Source organism: Oryctolagus cuniculus, chromosome 3, assembly GCF_964237555.1.
Source record: "Oryctolagus cuniculus chromosome 3, mOryCun1.1, whole genome shotgun sequence".
NCBI classification, from domain to species: Eukaryota; Metazoa; Chordata; class Mammalia; order Lagomorpha; family Leporidae; genus Oryctolagus; species Oryctolagus cuniculus.
In genome coordinates, this window is record NC_091434.1 from 26,420,011 (window position 1) to 26,433,034 (window position 13,024).

Here is a 13,024-nt window from a genome sequence, read left to right on the forward strand (position 1 = left end):
TCTCTTTAAATTAAAAAGTGAAAATTATTTTGCTGTGATAATTTTTATATATACTGAAGTGATTTATCACAACAGAGATTCTCTTTGAAAATTAGTTTGTTTTTCAGGTAAGGATCTGTTTTCCTTCTACAATATTCTCATCCTACTTAAGCATTTTATGTTTTTAGAATTCTAAAGATGTAGAAAATAAATGTGGACATTTCTTTAAAAATCTATATCAAGAATAATTTTAAATAACGGGAAATGCCAAAAGATTGACCATATAAAATTAAAAACCTCAAAAACTAAAAATAAGTTAAATAGTTATAAGAAATAAGTTGCCTGGTGCCGCAGCTCACTAGGGTAATCCTCCGCCTGCAGCGCCGGCACCTTGGGTTCTAGTCCCCATCAGGGCGCCGGATTCTGTCCCGGCTGCTCTACTGTGGCCTGGGAAGGCAGTGGAGGATGGCCCAAGTGCTTGGGCCCTGCACCCACATGGGAGACCAGGAGGAAGCACCTGGCTCCTGGCTTCAGATCGGTGCAGCGCACCGGCCATAGCAGCCACTTCGGGGGTGAACCAACAACGGAAGAAAGACCTTTCTCTCTCTCTCTCACTGTCTAACTGCCTGTCAAAAAAAAAAAAAAAAAAAAAAAAAAAAGAAAGAAAGAAAGAAAGAAAGAAAGAAAGAAAGAAAGAAAGAAAGAAAGAAAGAAAGAAAGAAATAAGTCAATGGGGTAGAAGCAGGCATTTAGCAGGCATTTGGCACAGTGGTTAAGAGACCATGTGGGATGCCAACATCCCCTGTCAGAGTACCTGGGTTTGCATCCCAATTCAGCTTTTTTTTTACTTTTTTAAGTTTTGGGTTTTTTAAAATTTTATTTGAAAGGAAGAGCTACAGAGAGAGAGAGAGAGAGAATCTTCCTTCTACTGGTTCACTCCTCAAATGGCTGCAATGGCAGGGACTGGGCCAGGCCATAGCCAGGAGCCAGGAGCTTTGTCCACATCTCCCACATGAGTGTAGGGGCCCACACTTGGGCCATCCTTTGCTGCTTTCCCAAGCACATTAGCAGGGAGCTGGATCAGCAATGGAGCAGCCAGGACTCGACTTGGCGCCCATATGGGATGCTACATCACAGGCTGGGCATTACGTGCTATTTCTCAATGTCCCTCAACCCACCTCTATCAAGTCCAGCTTCCTTCTCTTGCACACCCTGGGAGGCAACAGCAGTATCCCATGTACTTAGGTCACTTGGGCTCCAGGCTTTTTCCTGGCCTGGACTCAGCTGTTGTGAGTCTGGGGACTCACTGGGGACAGAACTGGCATGTGGCAGATCTCTTCTGTCTCTGTCTCTTTCTGTCTCCCTATCTCTATCTGCCTTTCAAAGAAATAGTGTTAGAAAACAAAGTCAGGATTATTTGCATTAATTCATCAAATTGAGAAAATTTATAGCAATAAGAACATAGATTTTTGAATAGAATTTGAATAGATAATGTTGAAAGGATGGCATATGAATTGCTAATAATAATATTGTTTCACTAATTCGGATTTAAAATTAATTCAAATTACATTGTATTACCTTCACAGAGCTTCCTAAATTTCTTGGTCTGCTGTCCTTAGTGTCTTAAATTTTTTTTTCACAGTGCCTTTAGACCTAAAATACCTAATAGTTTCATTTATTAAGTAGTCAGGCCCAAACAGTAAGTATTTGCATCCTAACAGTTTATTATAAGCCATTTGAAAAAAAATACATAAATTTTTATTTCATTTCTGACTATGCAAGGTCACTTACTAATGGGATTGATTGTATGCCTTGTTGGGCAATGTACGACTTCCCACACTTTGGAATAAGATTGGACACTGGTTTTCTTTTTCTTTTTTTTCTTTTTTTTTTTTTTTTTTTGACACTGGTTTCCATAGAGCACTTGCTTTGTACTGCAGCAACCAAAAGTGAGCACCACAAAGATAGGACATCATTGAAAGGAATGTGGTATGATATAATCAGAGCAAGTAGTCAGCATAGTGTCTGAGAAGTTTTGAATATTATCATTTCCCACAAAAAAATGGAAAATATTCTGTGATCTCCCTAAGAGTTTGCTTCAGTGGCCTGAAATGCCTCTCTATAATCCAAGGATACAGGTTAGGCAATTAGTGGAGAATTATTATTTTAATAGAAAGAGTTCTCATTCTTAGTGACTGTACGGTGAAATGTTTCTCTCATATACTACAGTTTAACACACAAGTTAACACCAGGAGTGAAATTGGAACATCACTAAAAATCCTATAGACCTTGGAAATATAACGCAAAAATATTATAAACAACTTTATGTCAATAAATTCAATTAGATGAAATAAACAAATTTCTTGAGAAAAAGAAATTAACACAGGTCACTCATAAAGAAATACTCTGAATAACCATCTGTTCATTCCAGGAATTGAAATTCAAGTGTAAAAACGTTCCCACAAAGAAAATTCCAGATGACTTCACTGGTAAATTCTGCCAGACATTCAAGGAAAATATAATTTGGGGAAAACACTTGAGAAACAAATTCTTCTGGAGAACAGAAAAGGGAGGAACACTAACTAAGGGATAACAGAGGTTCAGCATTACCCTGGTAACAAAAATGAAGAACATTATAAGAAAACTATATAGCAATACCCTCAGAGCACAAATGCAAAATCTTCAATGAAATTTCAATAAACTGAACCTAGAAGTACATACAAAAGAATAATATTTCATGAACAAGCATGATTTATTCCAGGAATTTAAAGGTGGTTTAATACTGGGGGAAAATGCAATCTAAATATTAATAGACTAATAAAAAACTATATAATCCACTTCATAGTTGCAGAAAAGGCATTTGATATGATTCAGAATTCATGTATGATAAAAATTCTCAGCAATAGAAAACAAGAACTTCCACAAAGCGGCAAAGGTCATGTATGAAAATCTTTAGCTAACTTTGTACTAATAATAAAATGATAAACGTTAACCCTTAAGATCAGAGCTACTCTGTTCAATATCATACTAAAAATCAATGTAGTATGGGGCTGGCTCTGTGGCTCACTTGGCTAATCCTCCGCCTGTGGTGCCTGAATCCCATATGAGCCCCAGGTTCTAGTCCTGGCTGCTCCTCTTCCAGTCCAGCTCTCTGCTATGGCCCGGGAAGGCAGTGGAGGATGGCCCAAGTGCTTGGGCGCCTGCACCCGCATGGGAGACCAGGAAGAAGCACCTGGCTCCTGGCTTCGGATCGGCGTAGCTCCGGCCATAGCAGCCATTTTGGGGGTGAACCAACGGAAGGAAAACCTTTCTCTCTCTCACTCTCACTGTTTGTAACTCTACCTGTCAAATAAATAAATAAATCTTTAAAAAAATCAATGTAGCAATGCAAACGAATGAAATAAAGTCATGCAGATCTGAAAGGAGTAAGTAAAGCTGTATTTAGTTTTTGGTGATATGACCACCTATTTAGAAAATATCAACATATCTACCAAAAAACTAAAATTAATAAGTAATTTCCTCATGGTTGCAAGATCAAGATCAACATACAGAAATCAAGTATGTTTTTGAAAATTATTAAATTGACAAAAATTGTACAGATTCATCATGTACTACATGTTGCTTTGATATATGTGAACATAGGGGAATGGCCAAGATGAGCTAGTTAATGTATTCATTGCTCACCTACTTACCATTTTTTTTGTGATGATAACATTTAAAATCTTTCCTTAATGATTTTTGAGAATATATTTTTTTAACTATAGTTACCTTGTTGAACAACAGATACCTTGAACTTATTCTGCCTTTATGAAATTTTATTCTACTTTAACCAACATCTGTGTAATACCTCTACACACACTCCATCCCTACCTGCGCTGCAGTGAACATGGAAGGGCAGATATCTTTTTAACATAATGAGAAGGAAGAAATCAAGTATATTTCCATGTGCTAGAAATATATGTTGGAATTAGAATTAGGAAGCAATGCTATTTATTACAGCATCTAAAAATGTATGAAAACTTAGAGATAAATTTAAGTAAATATGTGTAAGAGCTGTGCATTTAAAATTAGAAAACATTGCTGGGAGAAATTTTTAAGACCTAAAGAAATGCAGAGATATAACACAATTGTGACTTAAAAGATTCACTACTCTTAAGGTATTAAGTCTCCTGAAATTCAGCCTGTCATTTCAATGCAAAAACCAATCAATATCCCATCAAGGCTTTCAGTAAAAATTGGCAAACTCATTCCAAAATTTATTTGGAAATGCAGGCTACCTAAGTAACTTATTTAATTCTAAGCAGAGAGGGTGGAAGAGGTGGTCACAGAGAACTCCTCTGCACTAGTACATTCCCCAAATGCCCGCAAAGGCCAAGACTGGTTCAGGCCAAAGGTAGGATATAGGAACCCAGTTCAGGTTTCTTATGTGGATGGCAGGAATTGAACTCTTGTAGCCATAACCTGCTGCCTCCCAGGGTCTGCAATGGCAGGAAACTGGGATCAGGAGCTGAACTCAGGAATTGAACCCAGGCACTCTGACATGAAACACAACTGTCCTAGGCACTAAGCTAGATGCCCTGCCCCCCATCCCCAAAAATCTTGCAAAAGCAAAGTCAGGAGTTTAAATTATTACTTGATTTAAAGACTAACTCTGGGTAAATGTATGATAGATTAATGGAATAAGATCCAGAAAAACACCCCAAAATATATGATCAGCTGATTTTTTAACAAAGATACTGAGATAATTTCAGGCTGAAAGAATAATATTTTCCACAAATGAGGTTAGAATGACTAAATATCCATATTTTCAAAAACAGTTTCAATCTCTTTCCTTATATCACATCCAGAAATTGTTAGTAGTTATACCTATCTATAGATACAGTAATATGTATACATGTTATGCATATATTTCATGAATTATCTGTGTGAATATATTTTGTGAAATATAAAATAAATATAAACACATTTCTTGAGAGCTAAAGGAACTGTGAATTAAAGACATGCAACTCATATTTCAGATATTTTAAAATATCAAGGACAAACAGATACACTAAGAACTTTCAGATAAACAAGCCACATATAAAGCTACTTGCACCATACTTTGTAGAGGAACTGGAGATTAGTAGCTAAGTGGAATGCAGCTTTCAAAATGTAAAGGGCTGGCATTGTAGTGTAACAGGTTAAGCTGCCACATGCAATATGGGCGCCGGTTCACGTCCTGGATGCTCCACTTCCAATCCAGCTTTCTGCTAATGTGCCTGGGAAAGCAGTGGAGGATGGCACAAGCCCTTGGGCTCCTCCCCCTCCCACCCACATGGGAGATGCAGACAAAGCTCCTGGCTGCTGGCTTCGGCCTGGCCCAGCCTGGGCCATTGCTGCCATTTGGAGAGTCAACCAGTGGTTGGAAGATCTCTCTCTCTCCATCTCTCCTCTCTGTAACTCTGCCTTTCAAATAAATAACATAAATCTTTAAAAAAATATGTTAAGAAAAAACTATTTCCAACCCAAAAATTTCATATCCAAGAGAACATGGGATTCAGGTACTAGGGAAACAAAGAAGAGTCCCAAGACAACAATTATATAAAACCCAGGGGACCATCAGTTGCACTTGGAGCACCAAATGCCAATGGCTATGAGAAGATAAGAGAGAAGTAGAAGTAGCATTGACCCGAGAGATTGTTTGGTACTCTGAGTGATTAGAAAAATAATTATTAAATAGGAGAACTCGACAGGAGAGTAGTATCATTAGGTACAAAAACATAAGCAAAAGTAAAAATGCAACAGTTATTAACTCTAGGAAAAATTAAAAGTTGTACAAAAAAAGGAAATTAATCACTCTTGAGCCAAGTTGTATTTTATAATTAATATTTCCATTAATACTAGAGATTTTCATTTCTGTACTATCAATCAGAAATCACTATGTAACTATTAAAAGGCAGCAGAAAGAAGAATGGAAATGATGTTTGCTAAGGGAATTCATCCCTTAACTACCAGGACAGAAAGGCAGTAGATTATCTCCAAACTTGATAAAGAAAGAAAAATATATGTATTATTTTAAAATGTTATGATTATAAGCACCAAAAGGAAGAATTGAAAATGGTTGCTTTTTGGAATTATGTTTAAATTGTCAGGTGAGTTGGTGGGCAATGAGTGGGATAGAGACTATGTTTCATTAAATGCCTTTAGGACTACACTGATTTTTTTTCATAGGCATATACAACTATGGTATAAAGGAAAATAATCATTAAAGTAAAAAATAGAAGGACTAAAATGCTAAGCAGACTAGTTCACATTACCATAATTCTAGAATCTGGAGGGAAAATGTTACCTAACAGCAGGAACAAAAACACCCATTTCATACCATAGGAAAGAGTTTGAGATACGGTAAAATAAGCAGATTATACAATACAATGTCTAAAATAACCTATATTCATAACAAAATTTATATTTGTATGCATAGAAAAAATGTAAGAATATAATAATGCCAAAGAAAGTTAGTTTCTTCATGGCATAATTATAAATTATTTTTTTTCTTTCAGTGAATTTTTTTCTGTATTTTTATGGATGTATTGTTTTTAGAATTAGAAAATCACTTAGGAAAAAACTGAGAAGACCATTTAAAGAGTTAGGAAAGGAAAGCTCCATGTATTAGTTTCTTTTTCTGTGAACAAACCTCTTTGGAATTTACAATGGTATATAATATATTGTTCTAATTTCTTAAGGAGAGTATGCTGTAATATAGGAGATGAAAATGAGTATTTAAATGCCATTTAAAAATCACAGCTAATACAGGTAGAATGTTAGAAGCGCCTTAGTGTGAATACCAGTACAGTTATAATTTTTTAGCAAGAAAAATCACTTCTAGATGGAACTGAGTTATAGAGGTTGAGAGTGGAAGAATATAGAAGATATCAAGTGGTAGAAATTGTGTTAAGCCATTCCAGAAACCAAAAATACTCAGAAGTGTTAGTGCCAGGTAATTTTGGCTCAAACCCCACATAGAAAATGGGATGTGTGCTCCAGGGCCAGATTGTATACGGTACTGAGTGCCAGGTAGAGAGATCTGGACTTTGTGCAAGAGAAGTTAACAGTCACTGAAGCTTGTTAAAAAGGGCAGTAAAATAATTACATTTGGGAAAAGAAAAGTCTATTTGATGACTGTTTTGCTAGCCCAGATTAGTGATAGTGAAGGTTCTTGAACTAGTATGGACGTTGGTTGGAGGAATGAAAAGGAGGGATAAATGTAATAACCAGTGAAAGCGTTACCTATATAGAATTTAGCAAGTATTTGGAAGTGGTGAAATAGAGGTAGGAGGTGACCAAAGTGGCTGTGCTGTTATGAATCTGGATTGTTCGAACAGTGATAACACTACTAGCACAAAAGGGCAGTCAGACAAAGAGGAAGTTTTGTGGAGGAGGGTGGTTTCGAATATCTTTAATGTCAGATTGGATTGCAGGGGAATATCCATGAAGCAATACTCAAAAGGCAGTTGCAAGTATGGGTTTGAAGAACAGTCGTTCAATAAATATATATTGAGTGTCTCCTATGTTTAGTAACTTCCATGTGCTTTATCAGCTCAAAATTGAGTAAAACATGACTTCTGTCCTTATGGAGCTCGGCATTTGAACCAGGGAAATAAATAGGCCTCAAATGTGTAATTACAAGGCATGTGTCAGCAGTAATGTAACAGCAGAGTATGAGCAGCTGCTGTGAGAGCACAGAGGAGAAAGCTATGTCCGTATCTTTGATATGGTTATATAGAAGGGATTCACCCAGACTATTAAAAGGAAGTTTAAGTGACCAAAACCATATAAACCTGTGACATTATTCCCGGCACGATGGGGATGTTTCTTAGAAATGAGGACTTAATCAAGGGAACAAAGGGGCGAATACAAATCTGTGAACAGAACCTCAAGGCACATATATGTTTACAGGATAGGAAAAGGTTGGCAAGGCAGTGAAGAACACAAACTCTGATCCCAGAAACTAAAACAGGAGATTCAAGACACAAAAATGTTTGAGAGTGACCAAGAGCTTAGGAAGATTTAGGATTGCTAAAAGTCCACTCAGTTTAGTGATTCAGACTATTGACATTTCAAAAGTGTTTCAGTATCAGAATGAAAGAGTTTCAGTTCATGAAAATGTATAATAATATTTATTATAAAAATAAAAGAAACAATGGTCTTTTATAATGTACATTAACTTTTAATTTGTGTTTACTTATAAAATACAGATGAATTCATAATTTACAGAGAAATTCAATCACATAGAGTGAATATAAATATTTTCATGAACTTAATTTTTTTTTTTTTATTTGAGAGGCAGAAAGACAGGGAGAGCCCCCATTTACTGGCTCACTCCCAAATGCCTGTATCAGCCTGGACAGTGCTAGGCTGAAGCTAGAAGCCAGGAACTCAATCTGCATTTCCCACTTGAATGACCAGGACCCAACAAACTGAGTCATCACTTGCTGCCTCCCAGGTGGTGCAGTTGTAGGAAGCTGGAATCAGAGCAGAGCCAGGATTCAAACACAGGCACTCCAGTGTGGGTTGCAGGCATCTAAATCAGCTTAATCACAAAGCCAAATGCCCACTCCCCAACTTGGTTTTAAGAAATATTATCAGGAACTCAGGAAATGGCCCATGAGATAGAGTTCAGCCATTGGATTAAGCAGAGGTTGATGGTGATCTTTGAAAACCATTTTCAGAAGAGTACTAAGGGCAAAATGTTAAACTCAGAAGGATCTAAGTACATGAGAGAAAGTAGAAAAAGATAACAGCAGTTCTCAGAAACTCTGCCTCTCCTTCAAAAGCTGCCCCATTATCTGACTGCTCTTCCTTCCTTCAGTTGTCAGCCTAAAACTTCCTACCCCAGACAGACCTTCCTGGCCAACCTTCTCAAATTAAAATAGGTTCCTCTGTTATACTAAGACACCATTGTTTTGCTCTATAAAAGCCTATCAGAATCTGTTATGGTGCTTATGTGTTTATTAAACGTCTATCTTCCTTACCAGACTGCGGATAGGCACCATGAAAATTTGCTTTCCACTTTACATTACAGTTTTATGACAGTGTTGGCACATAGGTGTCTTTAAAGAAGCATGTATCGAATGAATTATGAAGAAGGATAAGATGTGATGTTCCATAGCCAGTTTCTTGGAGATAGAATAGTTACAAGAATGTCAGAATCCAACTGTGGATGTGGGTCACTGATGTAGATTTTTGATGAAGATTTGGGAAAATTGAAGTTATACTTTTAAAACAATTACTCAAATCCCTATTGGACCCATTGGGAACAAGGGTGGGAAGAATGAAAAGCAGAGACTGATATTTTAAAATAAGTAGATGACAAAATGGGAGAAAGCTGAAAGAAAGCAGTTGGGATAAAACAATTAGAGTAGTGGAAAACATGAATTGAAAGTAGGATACTACCTTTTGTTCCTTATCAGGTGAATGAGACTTTGTAGAGGATTATGAGCCAAGGGCAATAGAATGGACCCAAAACATTTCAATTAAGTTAAGATACAGATTGCTTATAGAAGTAAGGGAAAAAAATATTGGAGAGTGTGTTCACAGGAAAAGAGAGGTATCATAACATACAGCGTGACAGGACTAATGCTAGGGAAGACCTGGAGACGAATGAACTGTCTTACAATGGGTACTTAACTACAGTGTAAATGCTGCGTAAGTGTTCACTGGTTAGTAGCTCATTCAGTGTAAATTCATCACCATTTCTAGAGAAATAGTATGAAGGTACTCCAAAGTGAGGAATGCTATAGCAAATAAGGATTGTTTGTTACGTAGCCCTATGTCTTAGGATAAAATTACATATAAATATGCTTATATTATTTACTGTAAATTTTTCTACTAAAATATCTACTACTATGTTTAATGCCATCATGTAGTATTACAAATTGTACACAATAGTCACAGCTACTTCCAGAAATTCTGGGTTCTGGAAGAGGCTACTTTGCTTAGTATTTTTTTTTTAATTATTTATTTGAAAGAGTTACACAGAGAGATGGAGAGACACAGAGAGGACTTCCATCCACTGGTTCACTCCCCAGTTGGCCGCAACTGCCTGAGCTGTGCTGATCCAAAACCAGGAGCAAGGATCTTCTTCCAGGTCTCCCATACGGGTGCAGGGGCCCAAGGCCTTGGGCCATCTTCTACTGCTTTCCCAGGCCACAGCAGAGCTGGAGCAGCTGGGTCTTGAACTGGTGCATATGGGATGCCGGCACTACAGGCGGTGGCTTTACCACTATGCCACCGCACCGGCCCCTGCTTAGTATTCTTAAAGCTTACTAACAGATCTTAGACAGCCTTTAAGATTGTTTACAAAAAATGGTGATTCTGAAATAAGTAATTTTAATTTGTGTATTTTAAATACAATCTAAAGTTTGGGTGGTTTTTAAATTTAATCCGTGAAGCTTTTAGGCAGCTCTAAATACCTTGCTATGTTACAGTTACAGTGTCATGACACGGGTTTGTTTATAAGGTGATTGGACTGAAGAGTGCCATCTTTGGTTATGAAAAAGTTGTCTGTTCTCTGGGCAAAACTCAAGGATTTCTATGGGAGTTCTGTGAGAGACACTGGCCTGAATCACATTGTGCTTTACTACCAACAGCTTTGGTACATACCACCTGGTGCTTTGTGGTGTTCTGTGTCCACTCCAGACCAAAGACTGGGCCAGGTGTGTTTCATAGTAGATTAAGCCACTGCTTGGAACAGCCCTATCCCATGTGTCATTGGAGGCTCAGCTCCTCCAATTCAGATCCAGCTTCTTGCTAAGTCATCCTGGGAGGCAGAGGCTGACGACTCAAGTGCTTGGGTCCCAGGTACCCACATGGGAAACCCAAATGAAGTTCTGAACTCATGGCTTTGGCCTGGCCAAGCCCTGGCTATTGTGAGCATTTGGGAAGTAACCCGCAAATGGACTATCTCTCTGTGTCCCTGTAGTTCTGCCTTTCGAGTAAATGAAAATAAACATTTATTAAATAAATAAAAGGGGGCTAGTGCTGTGGCCTAGTGGGTAAAACCGCCACCTGCAGTGCTGGCATCCCATATGGGTACCAGTTTGGGAACCAGCTGCACCACTTCCGATCCAGCTCTCTGCTATGTCCTAGGGAAGCAGTAGAAGATGACCCAAGTCCTCAGGCCCCTGAACCCAAATGGGAGACCTGGAAGAGTTCCTGGCTCCTGGCATCAGCGCAGCTCCAGCCATTGCAGGCATTTGGGGAGTGAACCAGCAGATGGAAGACCTCTCTCTGCCTCTGCCTCTCTGTAACTCTGTCTTTCAAATAAATAAATAAATCTTTAGGAAAAAATGTTCTCTATGATATCCATATAAAGCCATATATTAAAACATGCCTCTTCCCATTTTTTCTTTTTTTAATCAATTTTTTAAAGTTTGGTACATGAGCATTATGGTATTATAATAATAAATAGACTGAAATAATGGCTCCTTGGTTATTAGGGAAGAATTCATTTCTTGAATAGGAGATGCCTTGGAATTGTCATCATTGTATAACTAAACATGGGTACGTTATGGCTTCAGTAGTTATTGTTAATCATGACTCAAAGCACCTGGTAGGGTAATTCTTGGTATTACAAAAGCAGTGCTGCTGAGGGGGAACATGGTTATCAGCCGCAAAGTTTTGCATGTGTGAATAGTTATTACCAAGGTGGAAAGTAAAGAGAAACTTTTGGCTTTTATCTGTACTTTTTCTCACCACTTGATTTTTTTTAATCTTCTTGGTATCTGTGAATAGTCTGTTTTTATTTAAACAATGACATTTAGAGTTGTTGCATTTAGGTTTTCTTTACTAAAATTCCCTGATCTCTTGAAAAAAAGAGAACGATATCTATGATATTTGTGATTTATTTTTTTGAATCAGTCAAAAACTGATTCAAAACTTTTTGATGATCATATAACAGTAAATGTGTTAGGAGTCAGGGCATGAGTTTGATTCAGTATTTCTCACAGATTTTCAGAGGAATGGTCTGCCTTCAGTCTTGCTATCTCTTAGCAAATTATTTTCTTTTCTTGCCTAATTCAGAGTGTGGTAGAATAAGAGATTTGCATTTAAAAAGCATATAACCGGTTCCCCGTCCTGTCCAAAGTTAGCTCTTCATTTTGCTCTGGGTGTGGATTCAGCCGACAGCACACTAACCGTGATCTCTCTTCACAGTGGGCAAACCTCACAAGTGCAACTACTGTGGGCGGAGCTACAAGCAGCGCAGTTCACTGGAGGAGCACAAGGAGCGCTGCCACAACTATCTGCAGAACGTCAGCATGGAGGCTGCGGGCCAGGTCGTGAGTCACCATGGTGGGTAAAAGACGGTCCTGACCTTCGTGCACGCCTGCACTGCCTGGCTGGCTCTTTACGGGTTGCCTGGCTTCCGTCCACTCTTCGATTTCGGGTCACATTAACTTAGCGTTGTAAGCATTTGAAGTGAATTGAGTTTTGGGATACCCTGCAGACAAGCTAGACTGAGTTTTTGTGATGCTCCCAGAGTATTTCTGGTAAAGACTTTGGATTTACATAATAACAGCAGCCAACTTAATACACCTAAGGAATCGACCATTGACTCTTCTCTTTTGTTTCTCTAATCACATAGTTAGACATGGTTCTGCACAAATCTAGCTTTCTAAAAGGATGAATTGATAATTTGTATTATTTCATCTGCATTTGCTAGGTGATCAGTGATGTAATTCTAGATGTCTCTAATCTATCTCTTAATTTATCTGAGAAATTACTGATTTTACTTTCTACGAGTGTGAGAATCAGAACACACCAAAATTTCACACCATCTCCCTCTGCAAAAAAACTCCTCCCAAACATCCTAATCTCTGCAATGCACTATGACTCATAGAAAGCCAGTTCCTAAGGCTTATCAGTAATTCTCCATTCCTAAATTTTTGGTAAATCAGCATCACAAAGGAAAGTAACAATTGTCTATCCTGTTATTAATTATATTTAATACTAATTGATCTTATTCACACAAATATCTTAATTAATGCATTTATATCTTTTATTTAAA

General features: G+C 37.8%; 1 protein-coding gene across 44 annotated transcripts in view; it reads left to right on the forward strand.

Moving 5' to 3' along the window:
- The window catches only part of IKZF2 (IKAROS family zinc finger 2), a 187,841-nt gene that overhangs the window by 152,392 nt on the left and 22,425 nt on the right, over window positions 1-13,024 (forward strand). For all 44 annotated transcript variants that reach the window (XM_070070240.1, XM_070070241.1, XM_051849150.2 and 41 more), the window contains one exon: window positions 12,172-12,309. In XM_070070240.1, coding sequence (XP_069926341.1) covers window positions 12,172-12,309 — 138 coding nt within the window. The remainder of the gene's footprint in view (window positions 1-12,171; window positions 12,310-13,024) is intronic.